This window comes from Scylla paramamosain, chromosome 35 (genome assembly GCF_035594125.1).
Source record: "Scylla paramamosain isolate STU-SP2022 chromosome 35, ASM3559412v1, whole genome shotgun sequence".
Taxonomy (NCBI): Eukaryota; Metazoa; Arthropoda; class Malacostraca; order Decapoda; family Portunidae; genus Scylla; species Scylla paramamosain.
The window spans coordinates 15534854-15560044 of record NC_087185.1 but is presented as its reverse complement, the minus strand read 5'-3'; the positions used below and the strand labels follow the sequence as shown (position 1 = coordinate 15560044).

The window sequence follows — 25191 nt, the reverse complement described above, 5'->3', positions numbered from 1 at the left end:
AATGGTGAAGAAAGAGAAAAAGTGTCAAAGTGAATATAGAAAAGTGAAAATGTATCACTATAAAAAAAAAATGCGCACACACACACACACACACACACACATATATATATATATATATATATATATATATATATATATATATATATATATATATATATATATATATATATATATATATATATATATATATATATATATATATATATATATATATTTCGGCAGTGGACACCTGCCGAAACGATAATTACTCCCAGTGACGTCTAAAGCACTGTTCAGGGGGTGCTGTGAACTTATCATTAAACCCAGCTGTGACCTCACTGAACGTTTCCCTTTGTGTCTCACAACACAAGGGGGCAGTAACAGCCTGCCCTCTAAAGACAACTCTCTTCCTCCACACAAAACTACAAGCACCTAATAACACACACCCTTCAATCAAAAATTTTAAAATCATCATGGCGACTCCTACACCAGCCTCGGAGTCCCCATCTGGGGAGGGGATCATAAATGTCCCCAGGTCGGACTGCCTTTCTGTCGACGACCCTAAGTGTCTTGACACCCCCTCAACTTTTTCTTCATTAACTTCTGCAACATTCGCAGTCTAAGATCTAATTTTCAATCTGTAGAACACCACCTCTCCTCTTCTAAACCTCATCTTCTTTTCCTCACTGAAACTCAGGTGTCTGAAGCAACTGACAGTAGCCCCTTTTCTGTTCCCTCCTACTTTCTATATCCTCATTTTCGATCCGAAGCTGGATGCTGCGTTTATGTGCGCAACGACTTAACCTGCTCTCGTGCCCACGCTCTTGAATCTTCCGAATTTTCCACCATCTGGCTACGACTACAGAGTCACTCTCATACTAAATTTATCTGTGCTGTATACCTCTAACCTAACTCCTCTGACTATAAGAAATTCTTTGACTACTTAACTTCCAAAGTGGAGCACATTCTGACCCTCTTCCCTTTTGCAGAGATCTCCATTCTTGGAGACTTCAATGTTCACCACCAGCTTTGGCTTTCCTCTCCCTTCACTGACCATCCTGGTGAACTAGCCTACAACTTTGCTATCCTCCATGACCTAGAGCAATTGGTGCAACACTCTACTCGTATTCCTGACCGTCTTGGAGATACGCCCAACATTCTTGACCTTTTCCTGACCTCTAATCCTTCTGCTTATGTTGTCACCCTTTCTTCTCCGTTGGGCTCCTCCGATCACAATCTCATATCTTTATCTTGTCCTATCGCTCCAATCCCTCCTCAGGATCCCCCTAAGCGAAGGTGCCTCTGGCGTTTTGCCTCTGCTAGTTGTGGGGACCTGAGGAGGTATTTTGCTGATTTTCCTTGGAATGACTACTGCTTCCATGTCAGAGACCCGTCTTTGTGTGCTGAACGCATAACAGAGGTGATAGTGTCTGGCATGGAGGCGTACATTCCTCACTCTTTTTCTCGTCCTAAACCTTCTAAACCTTGGTTTAACACAGCTTGTTCTCGTGCTATACTTGATAGAGAGCTGGCCCACAAAAGGTACTTAAGCCTTCCATCACGAGAATCTCATGCACTTTATATTTCCGCCCGGAACCATGTTCTCCAACTAACCAAAAAACTCTTTCATTAACAGAAAATGTCAAAACCTTTCAAGGTCTAACTCCCCTCGTGATTTCTGGCATCTAGCCAAAAATATCTCCAATAACTTTGCTGCTTCTTCTTTCCCTCCTCTATTTCAACCAGATGGCACCACTGCTATCACATCTATTTCTAAAGCTGAACTCTTCGCTCAAACCTTTGCTAAAAACTCTACCTTGGACGATTCTGGGCTTGTTCCTCCCTCTCCTCCACCTTCTGACTACTTCATGCCACGTATTAAAATTCTTCGCAATGATGTTTTCCATGCCCTCACTGCCCTAAACCCTCGGAAGGCTTATGGACCTGATGGGGTCCCTCCTATTGCTCTCCGAAACTGTGCCTCCGTGCTTGCACCATGCTTAGTCAACATCTACCTTTCCTTCTTGCTGGAAGTTTGCCTACATTCAACCTGTTCCTAAAAAGGGTGACCGTTCTAATCCCTCAAACTACCGTCCTATTGCTTTATTTTCCTGCCAATCTAAAGTTTTTTTAATCTATTCTCAACAGGAAGATTCTTAAACATCTATCACTTCACAACCTTCTATCTGATCGCCAGTATGGGTTCCGTCAAGGCCGCTCTACTGGTGATCTTCTGGCTTTCCTTACTGAGTCTTGATCATCCTCTTTTAGAGATTTGGGTGAAACTTTTGCTGTTGCCTTGGACATATCAAAAGCTTTTGATAGAGTCTAGCACAAAGCTTTGATTTCAAAACTACCCTCCTACGGTTTCTATTCTTCTCTCTCTGTAACTTCATCTCAAGTTTCCTTTCTGACTGTTCTATTGCTGCTGTGGTAGACGGTCACTGTTCTTCTCCTATATCTATTAACAGTGGTGTTCCTCAGGGTTCTGACCTGTCACCCACTCTCTTCTTATTATTCATTAATGATCTTCTAAACCAAACTTCTTGTCCTATCCACTCCTATGCTGATGATACCACCCTGCACTTTTCCACGTCTTTTCATAGACGTCCAACCCTTCAGGAGGTAAACATATCACGCAGGAAAGCCACAGAACGCTTGACTTCTGATCTTTCTAAGATTTCTGATTCGGGCAGAGCAAACTAGGTATTGTTCAATGCCTCAAAAACTCAATTCCTCCATCTATCAACTCGACACAACCTTCCAGACAATTATCCCCTCTTCTTCAATGACACTCAACTGTCCCCCTCTTCTACACTGAACATCCTCGGTCTGTCCTTTACTTATAATCTGAACTGGAAACTTCACATCTCATCTCTAGCTAAAACAGCTTCTATGAAGTTAGGTGTTCTGAGACGTCTCCGCCAGTTTTTCTCACCCCCCCAGCTGCTAACTCTGTACAAGGGCCTTATCCGTCCATGTATGCTTCACATGTCTGGGGGGTTCCACTCATACTGCTCTACTAGACAGGGTGGAATCAAAAGCTTTTCGTCTCATCGACTCCTCTCCTCAAACTGACTGTCTTCAGCCTCTCTCTCACCGCCGCAATGTTGCATATCTAGCTGTCTTTTGCTGCTATTTTCATGCTAACTGCTCTTCTGATCTTGCTAACTGCTTGCCTCCCCTCCTTCCGCGGCCTCGCTGCACAAGACTTTCTTCTTTCTCTCACCCCTATTCTGTCCACCTCTCTAACGCAAGAGTTAACCAGTATTCTCAATCATTCATCCCTTTCTCTGGTAAACTCTGGAACTCCCTGTCTGCTTCTGTATTTCCACCTTCCTATGACTTGAATTCCTTCAAGAGGGAGGTTTCAAGACACTTATTCATCAATTTTTGATCACTTCTTTGTATTCAGTGGGCATATTTTTTTATTGGATTTTTTTTGCCCTTGGCCAGTGTCCTTCCTACATAAAAAAAAAAAAAAAAAGAAAAAAAAAAAATTATATATATATATATATATATATATATATATATATATATATATATATATATATATATATATATATATATATATATATATATATATATATATATATATATATATATATATATATATATATATATATATATATATATATATATATATATAATGAAATGAAAGATGAAAACGTGTCGAATACAGCAAGAAATGTGTATGTGAAATGTGGTAAATAAAAATTGTTTTGAAATACAGTGAAGACTACGGTAAGTGAAAAAAAAAATAGTGATAGGTAAAAGTAAAGTGCACCTAGAAAAAAGTAGAGAAGTGTCAATGAAGTGTATGAGAGAGAGAGAGAGAGAGAGAGAGAGAGAGAGAGAGAGAGAGAGAGAGAGAGAGAGAGAGAGAGAGAGAGAGAGAGAGAGAGAGAATAAAACATTATCAAAACCAGAATTTTGGTAACAAAATGCTAGTTTCTATTGATACATTTAAATTTTCATAGATTTACGACGGATGAAAACCCTACCCAGATAATTCAGTTAATACCACACACTGAGACACCTATGGACATGCAATGGACATGGTGGGCAACATTCAATTTTATCTATACGTCCGGTAACATCGAAATGATGATTCTACATCGATTCTAATAAACTTATACAGATTTGTGAATGAAATTGTTATTGTTTAACTAAAAATCTATCATATAGCAAATATCCTCTTGAAAAACATGACCAAACCACGCAGTCTGTTATCAATCATACGATATAAATTAGTAAATATACCAAACATTTTCCTTAGCTGGTGAAATGATAAGATATTAACTGTGAAATGATATAGCGGGAAAATAATCATGCTAAATGTTATCTGTGTCAGTACTGGAACGCGTCGTCTGCTGGCATGACGGAGTGTCTCCCGCCTCAGAAATATGCTTAAATTAGGCTCTAAAAAGGATCACGGCATAGAATATAAGTGCACGATACGTCTATTAGATGACAACGAGGTTCTGGAGTGTGAATTCCAGGTATGTCCAGCCCTGGTTGGCGTCATGTGAGGGGAAGCTGTCACGACGCGGGCCGGGAATTACCTTAATTTAATTACTGAAAAATGTGTCAAATTTGCGGTGTAATTATATTTCCCTGAGAGATGAGTAAATTAATGAGTTAGCTATATGGCCCCTCATTAGCTAATGAAAGTATGTGCGTCACTGAGGGGAACACATTTCTGGCACCGACGCAGCAATGTTGTGACAGTATTTATTTATTTTTTCTTGAATTTTGATCGGTCATATAATGTTGCATAGTATATAATTATCATAACTGTTCTGAAGCCGAAGGGTCATGTTAGACTTGAGCTCCGTTTCATTGTCAATGGTGATAAAAAAAAAGGGGGTACAATAATATCTGACGCAGATAATGCTTGAACGATCGAACAAGGAAGCGATAGTGAGGGCAGGGCAGGGAATAGATGGCTGTGCTGTGGAGACTCAGCAGTGTGTGGATAGAGGAGGGACACTGACGAGCGTACCTGTCATCAGTACCGTCAGGAGTATTCACGAAATGAGGTCACTCAATAAAATGACAAATTTTGTAATACCATTTTGTAATTTCGTGTTTGTCAAGAATGTAAGCTTTATAATTCATGGCAGATATAAGTCTTTGAGAATGACAACTTTTGTAGAGAAAAGTAACTTTGTATAAAAAAAAAAAAAAGATAATTTAAACTGATCGGCCAGCATTCACATGAGACGAAAACTTGACTCAGAGCTGCCCCAAAGTTGACAGTACATACGGCCGCATTTTTACTTTATCTAATGTAACATGACAAAAGACTCCAAGCTTGTGGTGAGATTTAATTTTTTCCACTGTAATATTATGTTTTGCAAACCTTAATGTAAAGAAAAGGAAACTGACCTAACTAATGTACAGGTTTAGAGTAATTTTGCATTACATTTGTTTAGGTAATTACAATCACTTAACCAAATGGTAAAATATTTAGATTATGGTTAGGGAGAAATAAAAATGAATAAATAAATATATAAAAATAAATGCTGATTGACTGAAATATGTTGACTGTGTGACATGTAGCACCACCAGCTGTTCCTCTCATCTCACCTCATTAAATGGCACTGATTTGACAGAGAAACAGATGGCAGATCAAAGCTCGAGTGTAAAATGCACACATCAGAACATATCAGGAAACAGTTTTGTCTTTGAGAATGAGCTCACACTAAGTAAAATTTACCAAGTACTTCAATATAAATATGTACATCAGTATAAAGTACATCAATACAAATATGAGGAATGTATTTATCAGGATATGCAGCATAAACATATTACATTTTCTTGACTGTGTGATAGTTTCTCTCTCTCTCTCTCTCTCTCTCTCTCTCTCTCTCTCTCTCTCTCTCTCTCTCTCTCTCTCTCTCTCTCTCTCTCTCTCTCTCTCTCTCTCTCTCTCTCTTGTGTGTTGGCAGTTATTTTAGCCCCATACATTTTTTACTGGCTGTCAGTTTGGGATGACAAGAAACCAGCTTTGAGCATACATATAATTTTGGCAGAAATTGACTAAAGCAAGTTGTGTAGCACATGAAAAGATGGTGGTGATGCAGTGAACTGTGCTTGTGTTACTGGTGTCATTGACTTTCAAGGAATGGAGAACATCTGTGGAAAGCAATGAATGTTGAGGAAGGCCAGGCTTTCCACATATCTAAATTTTAAGATCATAAAAAGGCATATTCTTTGGTTGAGATAAATAGAATATTGATCATCTGAGAATTGTGTGATGAGGCAAGAGTTTGATTTATGCATGCCATTGTGTAACTAAAACTCAGATATGCTTTGCTTTCATCTTTCAAAAGACATGGGACCTCTGTCTGTTATTTATTAGATCTTGAGTCATAGGTCAATCATTGGTCAGTTAAGGCTTGCATGATACAAGTTTGATGGGAATTTGTAACTGCGTAGTGTCAACCACACGTCACACCGTAGCTCAAGCTCACCAATGACAACACCACAGGCTGCCATCACAAGTAGGGGCATCTCAGCCTGGTATATATACAGATTAATTCAAGTTTTATTATGTATTTTCAAACATATAACAAACTGAAAAAGATGAGATGTCAGGCAAAGGTAAAAAGAGATTTATAGATATCAGAACCTGCCAAAATATCTTCACACTATGTGGTTCACAATTTCATCTACAAAATGTCTTAATTAGCATGAATTTACCTCTTTTCCTGATGCTGTTATTGTTCTCCAAGGTAAAAATGACATGTACATGGAAGAACTTACCCCTCTGTCATTTTTCTGTAGGCATGAAACTTTTCAGGTCTGTGTTTGGTCAGGTTACATTAGGTGCAGATCACATTATTTATGACAGCTGTGACTGGCAGACAAGACATGCAGGAGGCTCTCTTCCATGACTTATGTATTGTGTTGTGACTGTTGTCAGGAATTACTTGCCATCTTATTTTTCTTTCATTCCTGTTTTAGCACTGCTCCCTCAAAATAGAGAGAAAGTAATTCAAATAGGAAATATGTAGTTGTGAAGGTAATTTCTCAAGGCAAGGAGAAAAATAACTACATGAAATGGTAATGATGATGAAAGTAATTTTCAAAGCAAGGGGAAATAAGAACATTAATAAATTTTAATCATGAAAGGATTTTTTTTGTGAGAAGAGGGGTGTGTTGTCACTCATCTATTACATAATTGTTATAATTATTCCTAATCTTTAATGGTTCAAGACTTGAGAGAAAAAAAGACAAAATAAAATCATGAGTTCCCATTAAAGTATTTTGTGATGGTTTTCATTAACATGCACCATGCATATGTTGATACAGGTTATGTATATTTGTGGTGCAGTATCACAGCTCAATCATGTATTTTTTTCTATCACTGTTAGTGTTTCAGTATATTTGGTATATGATAATGTTGAGCTATTGCTTAATGTTATGCTTTTGTGTGTAATGTTCTTGATGCAGGATCTTCATGAAGCTTTATTAGGATATCATTACAGTTGCATTAAACTCTTGTGGAAAATTAAGTATTTCTGCCTTACCAGTTTGTCTCTTGTGAAGATTGCACAGGAATTACTAAAAAATTGATAACTATACCCATGTAACTTAAGTAATGATATTTCAGAATCTTCAGTAAATTCAGGACTTTAAGCAGTGATGTTTCTCTCATTTTTTTTTTTTTTTGTGCCTCTAAGCAGTGGCACTCTAGACCACCCTAAGGTTGCCTAGAGATAGCAGCAACCGTGGAGGTACTGTTCTGTCCTGTACAAACTCTGCAGTGAATCCAAGTGCTTTTGTCCATAGTGCTGCACTGACACCATTTCTCAGCTGATACCTGCATGGTCACATCTAGCAACATGGTGTAGGCAAAAGACTGCCACTGCACATTAGATACAGACCGAGTGATGCTTTTAACACGCCCATACAGCACCATAAGTAATGAACACACACACACACACACACAAACACACACACACACACACACACACACACACACACACACACACACACACACACACACACACACACACACACACACACACACACACACACACACACACACACACACCTAGCAGCTTGGCAGCATAAAGGCAGTAGCATCAGGCAGGCAGCATTCACTATTATCAGTTTTGGGCATAGTAGTGTTCTCAGAGACTCAGTTCACATGTCAGCCACATAGTTCAATGAGAGTTCTGGATCACTGAATTTAGTCTTATAATGTAAATCCCCAGATATTCCCTGCTAAGAATTACACTTAAGCAGTACCTAGTTATATATAAGCCATTGCATCAGAAGCTTCAATGTTTTCAGCTGCAGATCTCAAAGTGTTAGCATATTTCTAATAACTTCCCTATATGGTGGTTGTGTTGTAATCTATTGCATATTTTTTTTTTCCAGAGTTATCATAAGGGAAAGATTCTTCTAGACTTTGTCTTCAACAAACTTAACCTTGTAGAAACAGACTATTTTGCCCTGCGTTATGTTGACCAAAACAAGCAGCGAGTAAGTGCCTAGTGTTTGTTTTTGTCTGTTGATGATGTACAGCTGCCAGAAAAAATGTTTATACAGTACTGTTCTTTTTCATGCATTGTGCATTACAATTAATGCAACATTATGTACTTATTTCAGCACTGGTTAGACCCAAACAAGAATATTCTGAGACAGATTAAGAGTAAGTGTTTGTTGTGATTTCTTTAAATTGTAAAATTAATAATTAAAGGGTACACATATCTGTCACATCTATCAATGCCTGGTTCTAAGAACTCTGCCCAGGAGATGGCTAAAGCAAAGGAGTGTCCATCTGTTCCTATCTCTGCATTCCCTGCTTCCATGCACTAATCATCCCATTCTCTTATCCCCTTTTACTTACTCCACCTGAATGAAATGCCTGTCATAATTTTCTAATGTACCAAATATAATTCTAGTGATCCTGAAAGTGTTGACAGACCCCTCTGATATGGGATTAATTCTTCCACAGACCTTTCGCCAATCCTCTTTTGTTTCCGAGTCAAGTTCTACCCAGCAGACCCCCTCCGGCTACAGGAGGAGATAACACGCTACCAGCTCTTCCTGCAGCTGAGGCGTGACCTTCTGCATGGCCGGCTGTACTGCTCCCAGTCAGATGCTGCTATTCTTGCTGCATATACAGTTCAAGGTCTGTACTGATTGTAATTTTTTTTTTTTTTTACTTTATTATTCAAGGCCAGCTTACCTTAATTCCTATTTTCATGTTTTTATTGTCTGGATTGTAAATCACCTGTACTTGATCCCCAGTTAAGATACAGCATATATTCACAGCTGAGATTGGTGACTATGATCCATCCAAGCATTATGGGAACTACATCAGTGACTTCAAGATCCTGCTCAAGCAGACACCAAAAATTGAAGAGAAAATTATGGAGCTTCATCCAACACTCAAGAACCACACACCTCTTATGGCAGAAACTGCATTCCTCAAGAAAGCATCAGTTTTGGATACCTATGGCGTAGACCCTCATCCTGTCAAGGTAAGGTGTTGTTACTCCATTTATAGTGGTCTTCTTTTCCTTCATTATTTATCTTCTGCCTTGATGTGAAAGTCAATTAAAAATTGCTTTATCCATAAGTCATATCACAGATGTGTGTGTGTGTGTGTGTGTGTGTGTGTGTGTGTGTGTGTGTGTGTGTGTGTGTGTGTGTGTGTGTAAATTATTCTTGATTTATCTTTCTATTTTAAAGCCTTTTCCTTTGGACTTCCTTAAAGGGGATAGCCATAAGTCTGTTTGCTCTTGCCCCTACACTGTAGCTTTACAAACTCCATTCCTCTGCACTATCACCTTCCTTTTCTATCTTGTTCTTCCATTTTGTGAAGTAATTTTAATTCACACCTGCAACCTTTCTCCATTATCATAGTATATATTGGAACTATCATCTTGTTCATGTAACTTTCACTGTTCAACAATTTATTTCTTCATTATTACTATTTACACATATACTTACATTTGAAAATCACCTTTTTTTCAGTATTCAGTATGTTCTTTATCAATTTTAGTGTTGGGTAATTTTAGTGTTGGGTGCAGTGAATCACCCAGGTGATGCAGCATCTTCCATTCAGTGCTGCCAACTGGCTCCATTATGGATTTGTCATTTGCTGACCTCAACAGTTGGAAATATTTTTGTTTTACATAAAAAATCCTAATACAGTGATTGGCATATATATATGGTTACTTAATGCTTTTTGACCTGTGGACACCTCAGAGATGTTACGTGGATGAAGGGCTGCTGCTTGAGGGAAATAACATCAGCAAGATGAAAGTGTTAGGTTGCCTTACTCCAGTAAATTCAATATATATAGCAGCTTTCCAGCTCTTTCAGCCCATCCTTCCTTGTCTGTCATTCATTCATATTATGCTTCATTTAAATGTATGAAGATAACTTACATCTGTGTCCTCTATTCTATTTCAGTTTTTCTTGTATGTGTGTTGGTTTGATTCACCATGGGTTTGAGGATCATGTAATGGATCTAGTATGCCAGTTGTACTATTGGCTTTAGCTGTAACATGCCCAGGCTCTGAGTGAAAATTGGAAATAAGGCAGTGATGAAGTTACAAAGTAGCTAAAAGTGCTAATCCCCAGATAGAGGCAAGTGATCCCGGCCCCCAGAGTGACTCACTCATTCACTATTCACCCAAGGAAGCTACAGACAACTTTGGCTCATCTGTAGCTTCCCTGGGTGGAGAATAAAGCTTGTGTCACATGAGTGATATTTTGTGGCATTTTGCCATCAAATAATGCCAGTAATGCTGGCAAAAAAAAGATGGATTTTATCATACAGCTATTTCAACTAAAAGCATTTTTCCTTTTGACATTTTCTCACAACTTAAATTCAATGCAATGCATAGTCTTGCTGCTGTTGCTTAGATTTGTGATGTTGCATGTTACATTTCCAAGAAATGTCTGTGGACTTCACTGTCATTTGTGACCCAAATTTAACTCAGTTTTTCTCTCTTCAGATCAATCTAATCTGTACGCCTCCCATATCTCATTATTTCCTTCCATCAGAGATTTTTTCATTCATTTCTGTAATTTCTCTAACAATGTTCTCATTGTGCTCCTTTAATTCTTGGTATGTCTATTCTATTTCACAATTTTTTAAAATTAATCAAATAATTATTTCTAACTTCAGCATCAAGAAACCATCGGGATTTTGTTCATTTCTGACATCTTAACTTTGTCTTTATTCTGTCCTGCTTCCAATGTCTCAAATTCATTCCCATTCTGTACAGTCTTTTCCATGCAATATATAATGTTTGGAACAGCCACTCTCTTCCAGACTTTTCCCATTACATCATATTTTCTTGTTATCATCCTTGCTGTGCTCTCCATTTAAGGGTGTGTGTGTGTGTGTGTGTGTGTGTGTGTGTGTGTGTGTGTGTGTGTGTGTGTGTGTGTGTGTGTGTGTGTGTATAAGCACAAAAACAATTAGGTTGGTGTATGTATTGTTAAATTCTCTCTCTCTCTCTCTCTCTCTCTCTCTCTCTCTCTCTCTCTCTCTCTCTCTCTCTCTCTCTCTCTCTCTCTCTCTCTCTCTCTCTCTCTCTCTCTCTCTCTCTCTCTCTCTCTCTCTCTCTCTCTCTCCCTCCCTCCCTCCCTCCCTCCCTCCCTCCCTCCCTCCCTCCCTCCCTCCCTAATGTACGTAGCAAGTTGCAAAACTCTTAAGGTGACCGAGCATGTGTGCAACGTTGTACAGTAAGCTATTATTTATTGTACTTTTTTTTTTTTTCTCAGTTATAACTCAGTGTCTGATTTTGTTATACTGAATATCTAGTTTTGTTTTCTGAGTTGTTTTCACTATGTTTCTTAGCATAGTTAGATAGACTTTTTTTTTTTTTTTTCAGTTTGAGTTGTTGTCACCATACATAGATCCTGTTTATTTGACGAAATGTCACTCATAATGTTTAATACATAGGCACAGTTATATACATAATGAATTATTGTCGTGATAAATATAGGTAAAATGCCTTTTTTTTCTCTCCATACCTAATCTCCACGTCCATTTTATCAGGAGATTGACACAGTAGGTATTTGTTGGTAAAGACTTGCTAGCAAACTTTAATATCTGTAGATGTGAACTAAATGTTGAAAGTATAGTAGTTTTAGTTTTGTTTTTAATGCATTGATATTTTAAAATTTTTCTTCTGGCAGTCACTTACAAATTTTTTGTTTAGAGTAAACCAGTGCTTTGTATAATGAATTCTGGTTACTAGAGCTGAATTTTATCTTTTTTTTGTGGATCCCAAGAATTATTATTATTATTATTTTTTTTTTGGCATATAGCTAATTTACTAATTTTCCTTGGAATGAAAAGTGAATAAAGACTGAAAGTTTAGTTGCTTACATTGTGTTTGTGTGAGGTAGATGAAAAACACTTTCCTGATAATTCAGTGCAGACCAGCATATCATGAGTGTCATAAATGCTTTTCTCTCTCTCTCTCTCTCTCTCTCTCTCTCTCTCTCTCTCTCTCTCTCTCTCTCTCTCTCTCTCTCTCTCTCTTTCCTAGTTAAATACTCATATTTACTTACACTTGTCAAAAGACAGTGATTCCCAAGGCCACACCTGACATGACTTGCAACCACAACTCTCGTCTTTGTGATGCCGTTTTCCCAGTTACTGGTATAACTACACCATCCTGTGAGTCGTGAGGGATCCCACCCCTAAGTGGAGGGAGTGAACCCTGATGGGATGTTCATTAGGGCCACAACACAGCCACTTGCTGGTGCTTAGACACATGCCAGAGGGGTTTTATATATATATATATATATATATATATATATATATATATATATATATATATATATATATATATATATATATATATATATGACAGAAGTCATTGTTTGAAGCTTTGTTTCAACAAGTTCAAAGTTGTTATAATTTATGATATTACACTCATTGATAAATCAAAGTGATCAAAGTTCAGCACAATATCCATATTTAATTTTATCGGCCATGGAATTAGGTGTCTCAGAATGTTTTTCCAGCATGACTTTAACTGTATTGATGAATGAATATTATTCAAATTTGGATCTTTGTCACTTTAGAGTGTTTGCATCACATTTCTTATCCTAAAATCCAAGATATTAGGATTTCAACATTAGATTATTTATCTCTGCCGTATGAGATCATGAGCATGAATCATGTAAGCACAAAGCTGTGCTATACATGACTGGTCCCCAGTGTAGCATCTTGCTAGGCTTCACACACTTACGTTCCCTCCCCAGTACTTCTGTAGTGAAAATTTTGCCCTCATTAGGAAAAAAATACTTCATGGCAATATTTACCTAGACATTGTAAGGTGTTGTTCTTGCACTTACACAGGTAACTATATATTAGAATTCACCATTATTGGCAGTATGGAGATTATTGGTTAAGACTCGTATATTATATTTTGCTTGGCTGCCTTCATTTCATTGGTTGTGCCAAGATGGAGATTGTAAAGCATTGTCAAAGTTAAGCTGTAGTGTTTCTCCTGCACATCACACAATATATGTATGCTCTTTTTATGTAATGAATACAGGTACACCACTGATTTAACCAGCAAAAAGGTAGTCTGGTATCTTCTTTACTTCAAACAAAATTTCATTAGTTTATTCAAAATTTTGAGAGGTAGTTTAAAATTGTCAACTGTCATTAGTTAACTGGGGAATCACAGATGCCCTTGTTCTAGTTAACAGTAATGGAGAGACATCATCTCATTAAATAAGCTTACACTGCATCTTTTTTTTGTATATTTATATGGTACTTTAAAGAGTGATACACGAAATAAAACAATTCTTTTGTTTGTACAATATATATATATATATATATATATATATCATTCTTTTGGGATTATAATGTCTTTTATGAAAATATTTGTTATATTTACTGACATCAACAAAGTATTACAATTTGAGGAAATGTGGACTTTAGAAAAGGGAAGGAAATACAACAATGAAGAAATGCTGTAGGAACTGTTACAAAGGTAAAAACAGTGCATTGACCTTAACATGTACTGAATTGATGGTAGATAGCACTGCAGATCAACATAATTCATTTGGTACCTTTCCAGAAACTCAGCATCAGTGTACTAGGCAAAAATCTCTCCTTAACAGAAGACATATATGCTAGCTTATGTGGAATAGTCATTTTTGGCTGGCCATCTTGACTTACACCTTCTGAAAGGAGTTCATAAGTTCTTGTGCCACCCATCACTTGCCATCTTACAATGCCATGTGGGGCTGGAACTGCATAAATAATGCTTGCAAAGTTTCATGAATTTGTGATATGATTTCTTGTAAAGTTATGCATGCTTGGAAACTTTTCTAAGGGCTCACAAGAGCTTATGAAGTTTGATAAATTCCAGCCTAGAGGTCTGCTGTTAAATTATTGTTATATGACAGCTGGTCTGGCAAAATGGTTAATCCAGTAAGAAGCAAAGAGGGAGCTGGCAAATCATTGGTGTACCTGTACTTGAATCCAATACATATAGCTTTTTATCTTTAATATTCAGATTATTACCACATATTTCAGTGTATTATCTCAGCTACTTGATAAAGTACTGAGCCACTAAATATGCACCTTATGATATACTCACTGTAATTGCAATCTCAAGTCTGGCACTTTCTACTACATTTCTCAGTTTTTTGATTAGCAAAGAGCATATATTATTTAATTCTGAATTTATAGATTAGAATTTGATTGTATTTTGGCTGCATTATAATACATGCACTCAAATGCATGCCTATTGAAACTCAATTTCATATACTTATGTAAATATACATATGCATAAATCTAAGAAAAGTTACAAATCATATAATTTAAAGTGGTTTTTTGCAATAGAATGTTTAGTATAGAAGTATTGAGATGAGAATTTGGCTTTGGTTGAGTGAGGATATAATCAAAAGGTGTCTATTCCCAGGACCACCGCGGGAGCCAGCTATACCTAGGCCTCAACCACACGGGAGTCTTGACGTTTCAGGGTTCCCGCAAAACTCACCACTTTCGATGGGCTGAAGTCCAAAAGCTCAACTATGAGGGAAAGATGTTCATTGTCCATCTTATATTTGCTGAGGTAAGAATTTGAATAAGGAAGAGGAAAAGGGAAGGAGGGACGGCAGGAACTGTGGAAGAAAGAAATGTGGGATTGAAACATTGCCAGTTTTAGAATGCTCTCACTGGATGGGCAGCTACAAATATTGGTGGAACATTCTTTCTACAAAAATCATCTTTTTTGGCCAGAGTTCAGCTTTGTAAAAAGCCAGGATTTTTATTTATTTTTCTTCTGGTCTGAATCATGCTGGTAAACATATCTTTACCTAGAGTATTAAGTGTACAGGTCAGTAAAAAGACTCAGTTCATATATAACATATAACAAACTTAATTTATAAATGTATGTAAGTTGACAGGTTATTGAGAATGTGACAGAAAATAAAGAAGGGAAAGTTGGGCATGAGCTGTAAGAGAAGGGTAGAAGATGGTTTACATATTGTAAATGATAATTTTGTAAGTGTGGAAAGCCTTCCTTGAAACAGTACTTATGTTTCATATGTGAAACATAAATCATGTTGTAATGTTATCATATGTAATGCAGGACCTTTGATAATACTAACTACTTCCTTTTGATATCCACTGACAACATTTATTATTGAATGTTTTAGAGGAGACATTTGACATCATGTGCTGATGATACTCGTACTTGGTGCTTTGCATGCCTCACCTAGGATGCGAGAACAAAGGTAAGTCTTTGATATTATTTTATGGTATTTATGTCACCAGTATAAGGTAGACTCCCATATAACCAATATGTGGGATTCTGGCATGTGGCATGCAGGTGCTTTACCAGATGGTTGAGTATTAGAACATTAACACAAAAAAATAAAAATAAAAAAATAAATAACCACCTTTCAAATATTATTTTTTAAATGGAGTAGGTGTAAGGAAGATCAAATGTATCAACATTTTTTACCTTTCCTGTTATGTTCAAGAATGTGCACACACATACCAGTAATATAACAAAGCAAGATGAATATTCTTATCATAAGCAATTTAATCTTTCTAAGAAAAGAAGAAATAGAAAAGTTTAAAAAAGCTTTCAAAAGAGAGTGTAACCTTTACAGAACAGAAAATGTTCCAGCAGCAAGGCCAGGCAGTGCTGTCTTCTCTTGGGACTATGACTATTTGCTTTGGACCCTATAACTGTACATTTTGGCATCACATTTATGTGCACATTGACTACTGAGACCAAAGTATCATGAGATTTTCCTATGCCGATTAAAGTGAATAATATCATGGATGTGAGCACCACAGGTATGAAGCTCTTCTAGAAAAGTATTTGTGCAGCTAATGTTCATATCCAAATGTTGCTATAGTAGCAAATGATTTAGCAATTGAAGCAATGATCATATTAGCAGGCACTATTGATCTCTTTACTGCCTAGAAGTATCACATTACTATTGCTTTCAGTGTTTTGCAGTGAACTCATAAATCTACATGCAGATGCTGGTAATACATTTCACATCATGGTTCATGGTTTGCTAGAATGTGGTGGTAATTTATCATTGAAAAGTAGGAAGAAATTGTACATTATTATTCAGGATTCATAGGTAATTTATCACTGAAAAGTAGGGAGATGAAGTACATTATTACTCAGGATTCATACTAAGATCCTCTTGTGGTGGAGATGTGCAAGTGTTTAGCATTGCTACAGTTGTTTGGAGCTTTGCAGCTGTTTACTTTCTTGTAAAGACCAGATGGCATGATAACAGTTATGTGGGAGTTCACTGCTGAATGAATCTCTGAAACAAGAACCTTTGTGAGGATAAATACTTTTTTTTTTTTTTTTTCTTGTACACTTTCATTCTGTTGTCGTCTTTATTTCAGTGATGTATTATTTCACTTACAGTATTTTGGTTTTATTGTCATGTTTGTCTATATGCCAGTTTTATTGCTCTATACTCATTAAAGTATAGTTATGTACATTACATAATAAATAGCAATACCTTCTGCAGTGTTGACAAAAGATTAGGATGGACAAGGGATAAACTACAGAGCTGCCATGATGATGCTAAATGCCTAATCAAGTGAAAACTTTTCAGAAAAAGCACACGGTAGGCTTCAAGTGTCCTACTGCCTCAGCCTGCAGACATTTGTGGAGGTGTGCCGTTGAGCAGAGACTGTTTTACACGTAGGTGCCAGCTGTTTGAGTTTTGATTGTGGATTGTAGTGAACTGTCCTAAAAATTGGATACAACTAATAACAACTTAAAAACCTTAGTTATTGCTGTTTTTTTATCTATTTTTTTTTATTTTCAGTTTCAAGTAATTGTTTAATCTAGTTTAATGTAATGTCATATGAAATAACTTTGGTGTGTTTGAAACTCCCTAAACAGGGTGACAATGACAGAAGAGTGTCCTTTCCTTCCTATTCATGCATTCCATTCTTGCACACTCCACTCCCCTCAATCTCTCATCTCATCTCTCTCTCAGATTTTACAACAGTCAACTCATTTAATAGGGTATTATCCTCTCATGCCCACAGTATTCACTCTACCTTCGCATATTTTCCTTGTTATCTCACTCATTTTCTCCACACAACAGACTTTGTGAAGATGTGGTGTTTGATCACTTCAGCCACTCCACAATTTGTTCTTCAACCTTTAACAGACATGTCAAATGTTCATATACATTTTCATTGCTTTCACCATCCATTCATACCACATGTATATACCTTTCAAATAACTCATGTCAACTGTCTGAATCCTAGATCTTTGACCTTCATTACATTTACATGTCTCACTTGCACATGTCACCATTTATAGCACTGTTATGTACAATGCCTCCTTATCTCTCTGTTCACTAGCCTACCATTCATCATACATTCCAAAGATCTAAGCACTTTCCTCCCTTGTAATGTTTTCTCTTGTATTTCTCCCTCCATACTTCCATGTTTGCACAGGATCAAACCAAGGTATTTAAACTCATCTACCTCTTCAATTGTTTGTCAGTTCAATTTGATTTCACACCTCTTCTCAAATTGTGTCCTCATTCTGTATCAAATTATAATCCCAATTACATCACATTTTTCCCTTCTCCTAAAATCACCACCTTACTTTCTTCAACACTGATTTTGAACTTGTACTGCTGACAAAGCTCTTTTACCAATTTGTGCAAAGACCGTTTCAGTTTCATCTGCACACAACATTGTATTCAGCTTCCATTTAACATTGTCTGTACACAGTCCTGCTCTGACATTACCAACCCTTGCTTTCACGTCCTCACAGCTCCATTCATTAAACAAACTGAATACACAGTGACATAACCACTTCTTCAGTCACTTCAACACATGCCTTCTTTCACTTCATTTAATAACCTTCCTCCCCCTTCATACATCAACACATACCACATTTTCTCCAAGTCATTTGTGTCAAATGCCCTTTCCAAATTCATAAATGCAGCATATACTTTGATCTTTCTTGCTGCCATTCTTTAATTATCATCCTTAAACTGAAAATCTGGCCCACATCACTGTCTTATGCTTTTAATACACCTTGTTCTTCACAAGTTTAATTTTTTGTAATACTTGGCAAAACTCCCATTTATAATTATGGTTTACACTATTTACACTGAGTATTCACTGTATAATGTACATGATTGATAGGTTTGGGCATTATGAATGAGTGTTGTATTTAATGAAATAAAATTTCTATCAGGACCCATATTATAATACTTACTGGATAATAATCACTCAGCAGCAACAGACTCATGTCTGTTTCCTATTGTAATGAATGGGGAGGGAAGACTTATATCAGAATTTTGTGATTACCTTGTATCTTGGTTTATAAGAAGACTTTTCTGCCTAATAAAAAGCTCACTCAAATAACTCTTGTCTACCAAGAACAAAATGCAAAGCATCACAAATGCTGCTGCTTGACACTAATGTTTGTTAGTATGTAATTCCTTTCTGCGGTGCTATTATTTTGCAATGGAACACATCAGCAGCACTGGTTATATTTCCATACTTTCAATTACCTGTATATTATAACTGAAATAATTTAAAATATTCTTCTGAATTTTGATGAGGTGCCATAAGTGTGATATACACCCAACAAACACAATGAGTAGGAGGTCCCACTTTCTAAAGAATATAGACTACTAGCAGAATTACCCGTCATTTACTGGGTAAAATTTGGCTCTCCAAAGCATGGTTTATCACCCTAGGTCAGCCATTTGTTCAGAAAAGCCATTAACCAAACAAAGTTTACTTTGGGATTCAACTCCAAGCTAACAATGAATGCTCCATTTATACCTCTCCCCACCATCAAAAATCCAAACTAACAATGAATGCATGGCACCACCATCAAAAATGGGTTATGGTATACCTGGCACCACCATCAAGAACTGGGTTACAATGATAGATTTGCCTGAATAATCTGACAGTTTTGGGTTGGAAGTACAATAGTTAAGACATAGCCAATGTCACTCCCCAGATCAAGGGAGACACCCTACCAAATTTCATCACAATCAGTTCAATGGTTTTTCCATGAAAAGTGGACGCACCCACACACAGACAGACAGAGTGTTTTATTATATAAGATTTCAGTTATAATATAAAGTTAATAGAAGGCATGAAAATTACACTAGTGTTGCTGACATGTCTTGCTGCAAAATGAAACTGTTGCTGTTAGGTTAGGTTATGTTAGATGACAGGATGCAGAGGCACTGTGGAGTTGATGGAGGGCAGAGCAGCACACTCCACATCACCATAGAAGTGTCATAGATTGGAGTGAGCACTCAAATTGGGTGGTAGATATCAGTAGTGCCCTGTGGGCCCATGCAGCATGTCAGAGGTTCCTGGCTGTGCTCATTTCTGGGATTTGGGACATACGGGTTATGGCTGTTCATGGGCACCCTGTGGGACCTGCCACTCTCATTGCGCTAGCTGCTCCAGTTAGCTATTATGGCCAGCTGCCCCTAGGTTCAACTCAAGGACAGTTATCCAAGTGGGGAGGTGGGACTTCTGCAGTGCAGGGAAGCAGCAGCGATGTGGCAACAACATTGACGCAACAGCAGTGGGTGCTGTGCATCACTGGGTACATAAGGGTGGGCTGCTCCCAGTTCAGACCCATGATGTGGGCTGCTCAGTCACTCATTGAGTCACTGTTGAGACACTAAATGTGTGAATGTCCTCAGAAGAGTGAAGGAGACATGTTCTCCTGGCATTAGGACAAGGTACTCTCTCTCTCCTGGTGCTGTAGGTCTTCACAACATGTTCCCTGGGCAGCGGGGCCTGTTGTCACCACAGTATATCAGTACAGCAACACTTGCTGCTGTTTATGTTGGGGAAGACTAACCCAGCTGCACCTGACAGCAAATTCATGATAAAGCGACCTATTACTGCTGAAGTCAGACAAAGGTAGTGATCTCTCCTTCCCTATCCATTACCATTCTTAAGCCTTTATTCTCTTCCATCATTCGTCTTTCTTTCTTTCACACTCTCCTCTCCCTCAAGCTTTCATAAAAATAATAACAATGGAGAGGGAAGTGTGTTTGGACAAACATAAGAATCAAGTAGCATAATTTTTTGTCACTTTGAGTCTGAATAAAGATAGAGATCTTTTTGTCTTGGTAGTCAGTTTTAAGTCACTTTGAGGCTGGATAAAGATAGAGACCCCTTTATCTTGGTAGCCAGTTTTGAACACTGTTTAATGGATACATTACATTAATGCTATGGTTCTTATATTATGGCAGTAACAGTTAATCTGGGGAATCATCCTTGAACAGCTGAGAAAAATTTGGTTTATCCCATTGTGAAATCCCACCTTTGCAGTCCTACAAATATTTGCTTAATAATTGTCTTATTCAACATCATTAAAAGATTGTCATTTAATACAGAGAAGGTAGTTCAAAACTAAACTTCCTCCTTGGAAATTTGGGGTCATCATGTATAACCAGTTATCTTATAAGCTGAGGTACATGGTATGTTTTTTTTTTAAAGGTGAAAATTCTAGCCTTTTTTCCTCCTATACTGGAGAAACACATTTTTTTGCAACATACAAATGGGAAAGGAATGGGATCACATCAGTTTCGGGTGTTTTATATTGAAATGGAGACACTAGAACTGATGGTGATATGCAGGAGGTATAGTTTTTGTTTTTTGCAATTACATTGTTTTTCCAGACTAGAAAACTCCAACAAGCAAGGTGTTGTGGTGACGGGGGGTTCATTTTTCTCTCGTGGCTCTCGGTTCCGCTATGCTGGGAAGTGTGAAAAAGAAGTTGTGGAAGAAAGCTCAAGTATCTTACGAGATCCTCCAACAGTAAACAGGGTGTCCCTCAAGAACATTGGAAGGTCCACCTCTCTCCCCACCACACCAGCTGACTCTGATACTTATGATGGTAGTAGACCTTTCTTTATATTTAGCTACCCCCAGAAGCTCCATTCTATATTTCTTAGACTGAATCCATTCCAAAGACCCTCATTCACCACATATGTATATAAATCACTTCCAGATTAACATTAGAGTAAGTTTAAATGTTGCTTTTTTTTATAAGGAAAATTTAAGTTACAAAGCTGAAGAATCAAAATGTATGTTTGTTGCCAAACCTTGTTTGCAAAATATGTAGTGCGTCACTACTGAGTGTGATGACGAACATCACAGCCTTCTTGTTGTAGTCATGTGCAAGCCAGGAAGGGTGAAGTGTCAGACACTCGGTGTCTGGTCAGTGGTGCATCAAGAAATTTTAAGATATAGCCAAGTGCTGTGTAACAAAGGCCTTTCTGTCAAGTGTATATAAAACCTCATTTCACTAACAGCCTATGTTTACTTGTTGGTAGAATTGTGTTTAATTTCAAAATCCTGTCTGTTTTGATCAGTTTTATCAATTTTAGTTATTCTTAAAAAGAAGTGTAAACTTTAAAAAAATAATAATAATGCCATCAATAAAATTCGAAGTTGATTTTGAATATGTATTGGCATATTGGTTAGTGGCTCACCATAGTGTGCTGTCTCACACTGTGCTTCAATATCGCTCCAATACTTCTTAAAATTACAAGCAAGTTCATGGAGAAAGACGGTTACATATTATAGATTGACATCTATTAGCATGAAAATTCAATCATAAAACTGCTTGCTCACTTACAGCACAAAAATAAATTCATATAACTATCATTGTGCCTGTTCAGCTCATACTAAAATAGCTTTCCATCCAGACACTTACATAAAAGCATCAGACCTATTTACAGTTTCTAGATACCTTGAACTAACTATATCAATGTGGTAATTACCAAGCTTCAAATTTCTTGCATCTTTTCTCTATGAATTCCTGTTTGAAATTTAGTATAAACTGAGTTGTAATCACTAACACACTTTTTTCTGCCATAACTATTTATCAGTTATAATTAATTGCATGTCTCAAAGTAGTTACTGATTAACTTTGTTCCATCGTAAAATGGCAGTTCTCTCTATCCCATAAAACCTTACACTTGTTCACTCAAGCCAGAACCATTCCTTAATACCATCCTGTTGTGCCTTATGCACCTCAAAGTCTATAATAAAATTCCTATGTCATCAAAGGTTGTTTTGATTGCCTTCACTGATTTTCTCATAGGTGCACAGAAATATTAGTTACCTGACCTGTATAATTCCACATCTTTTAAGTGTAGAATATTTCCCTGTCACAACAAAAAAGCAGCATATTGCATTATCCATACACATTAGGGCAGTATTCCTCATCTTTTCACTAATGTAAAAGTTGTTAATTGATACAAAGTATTTTGTAGCTTCCTTAATGGTGTTCCATTTTCTTTAGTATGTAACACTTAGTAGTTGCTATTAGCACTTTAAGTAACTTGAATTAATTTTGTGTAGATGTGCATAGAAGTCAGAATTGTTGCCTAATGAATAGCCAAGAACTGTAGACATAAAAGCAATTAAAGAGCAGCATACGTAATGGTGCTTACATATTTGCTGAAAATGTAATTAATTTGGCAAATGCTTCTGCTTTTACTTCAGCTGTAATCAGTCGAGTCCACCGGCCTCTGCCATACATAGACCGAAGCAGTAGTTTGGATGAGGATGTGTTGTGTGGGGCTGACATGGGGTCTCAGGACTCAACAGAAGGACTCAACCACATTAATGGGGGCTGTGGAGGTGAGGTTGTGATGCTCTAGCAGTGTGCTAATTGCTCTGTATATTTCTCTATTCTGTATCTGAACAAAATCTGTTTTTCACTATGATTTATTAATTCATTAATTTTCATTATTGCTGGAAGAGCTGCAAAGATATTGGTAAATATGTGTCTGCTTTTGAAGATAAAATGTATTTAATGGCTTTAGTTTGTCCACATCATTTATGTAATATTCTTTATGATTCATAATTCTGAAGAGAGAGTCAGATGACCTTTGTGGTCCCAGGTTAGAACAATTTGATGGGAATTTTTTTTTTGAGGGACAGGATATACTGAACTAGTATTTATATAGATCCGAGTTGTTTGAGTCTGATGAACTTGTAATAATTTTCAGGTCTTACAAAGGTTTATCAGTGATTATTTTTAGGTGGTAACCAGCAGAGATGTTTAAGATTGATAATACTCATGTCAAGATGGATTTTGTATTCACATTCTTTTACTGTCTTTTTGATGTTGTCCACCTCTTCCTGTGTGGATGCTGGGATAGCAAATAATCATTGGAAAGATGTATTACTAGCTGACTGTCAAATTGACTCTTCTTTTCTATTTTAAGGGCCAGGAGCTGCATATTGCCCTGAATCTACACTGCCGCCATTGTCCCTCTTGGAACCGTTACTTGAGGCTCAGGAGAACAAGTCTCGGTCATCCTCCATCCTGGACTCCAGTTGTAAGTTAGTCATAATTGCACTGTTAGAGAAAGCTGAGCTTGATAAGGAAATAGTATAGGGCTGGCTATGCTTGTTACATTTTGCCTTATATAGTGCAACACAGTCTTGGGAATTTCTTATATGTGGAAGATTCTACTTAGAAATTGTAGCTGCCACACTTTTTCACTTAATCCATTTTTCCCCACTCATAGGCTGTATAACTTTAATGATCTTTTGTTACAAAGACCACAGGTTAGTACTGTGTTGAGCTATGTTTAGTGGGGCATTAAAGGCAGGATCTTGAGGGCCATTGCATAGGGCTTGTGGTGAAAACTAGTGTGCATCCACACTTTGATTAGAATGCCAGAAATATTGTGCAGGCAGTAGTGCAAGCTTGCATTTGTTGCATTTTGGAAGATTGCTTTTTTTATAGGATAAGACTTACTTTATTTTTCTAACAGAATGTGGCTTTCAATTTATTAGATATTGCAGCCAAGTATAAATTTTTGCATCTAGCTCAGTATACTCAGTACACACCTTTTTAAGGTTATTTGGTGCACATGCATACATCTGAACAACAGTTAGTTACCTTGAATTCTTGTCTGATCTTTTCATTACGTGAAAACTAAAAGAGACTGAGCAATGAAGGAGGGGGCTGGGAGTCACTCATTTTATTATTGCAAAGAGACGAGGTTTGATGTCTTATCTCGAACACACACACACACACACACACACACACTTTCATATTTCAACCTCTAAGCTCCTTAGAGAGGACTGATCTTCACCTATTGTATATTTACAAGGTTAGTTGTGCAACATATCTGGGTCTCTCCATTTTAAGGCCCAGCAATTGCACTAGTTTGTCCATGCTACACCTCTTTTTGCATGAGACCTGATCAGCTGATCACATCAAGACTCACCATTTATACATTCACAGCAGCTCTCCATGCATCCTGTCGTGCACTATATACCACTCTTTCTTGTTCTTGTATCCAATACAGTACTCTCATCACATTATTCATTCATCTCATTCATGGTCTTCTCCATGCCTTACATCAGATTGATTTATTATCTTTTTTCACCAATTACTTTTCTTCCTCTCTATATGCCCAGATAATAATATTTCCTGCTGGCTTGACCATCTGACTCTTTAAAAAATTCACCCTTACACTTTACAATTTAACCAGGTTTTGATATGTAATGCATAGGACACCAGCAGTGGTGGTGCATTAGGTATGCAGGGATGTCTTTTGAAGGAATGGTGATTACACAGGAAAAGATCAGTTGTGAATGCATGAATGGAGATGCAGCTTTGAGAGCTTTTACAGAAGGCTTTCCCACTTAAGATCTAAATAACTGATCAGATC

General features: G+C 37.2%; 1 protein-coding gene across 3 annotated transcripts in view; it reads left to right on the top strand.

The window, feature by feature from the left end:
• Positions 1–4260: 4260 nt before the first annotated feature.
• The window catches only part of LOC135090685 (FERM domain-containing protein 5-like), a 40766-nt gene continuing 19835 nt past the window's right edge, over positions 4261–25191 (top strand). Inside the window, exons 1-12 of one of the 3 annotated variants that reach the window (XM_063987684.1) lie at positions 4261–4481; positions 8374–8478; positions 8605–8647; positions 8954–9130; positions 9274–9482; positions 12020–12031; positions 14913–15065; positions 15715–15729; positions 17089–17177; positions 21169–21386; positions 23003–23140; positions 23731–23844. In XM_063987684.1, the coding sequence (XP_063843754.1) occupies positions 4386–4481; positions 8374–8478; positions 8605–8647; positions 8954–9130; positions 9274–9482; positions 12020–12031; positions 14913–15065; positions 15715–15729; positions 17089–17177; positions 21169–21386; positions 23003–23140; positions 23731–23844 (1369 nt within the window). In that variant the 5' untranslated portion in view covers positions 4261–4385. The remainder of the gene's footprint in view (positions 4482–8373; positions 8479–8604; positions 8648–8953; positions 9131–9273; positions 9483–12019; positions 12032–14912; positions 15066–15714; positions 15730–17088; positions 17178–21168; positions 21387–23002; positions 23141–23730; positions 23845–25191) is intronic. The other 2 variants (XM_063987686.1, XM_063987685.1) reach the window with 2 other exon arrangements.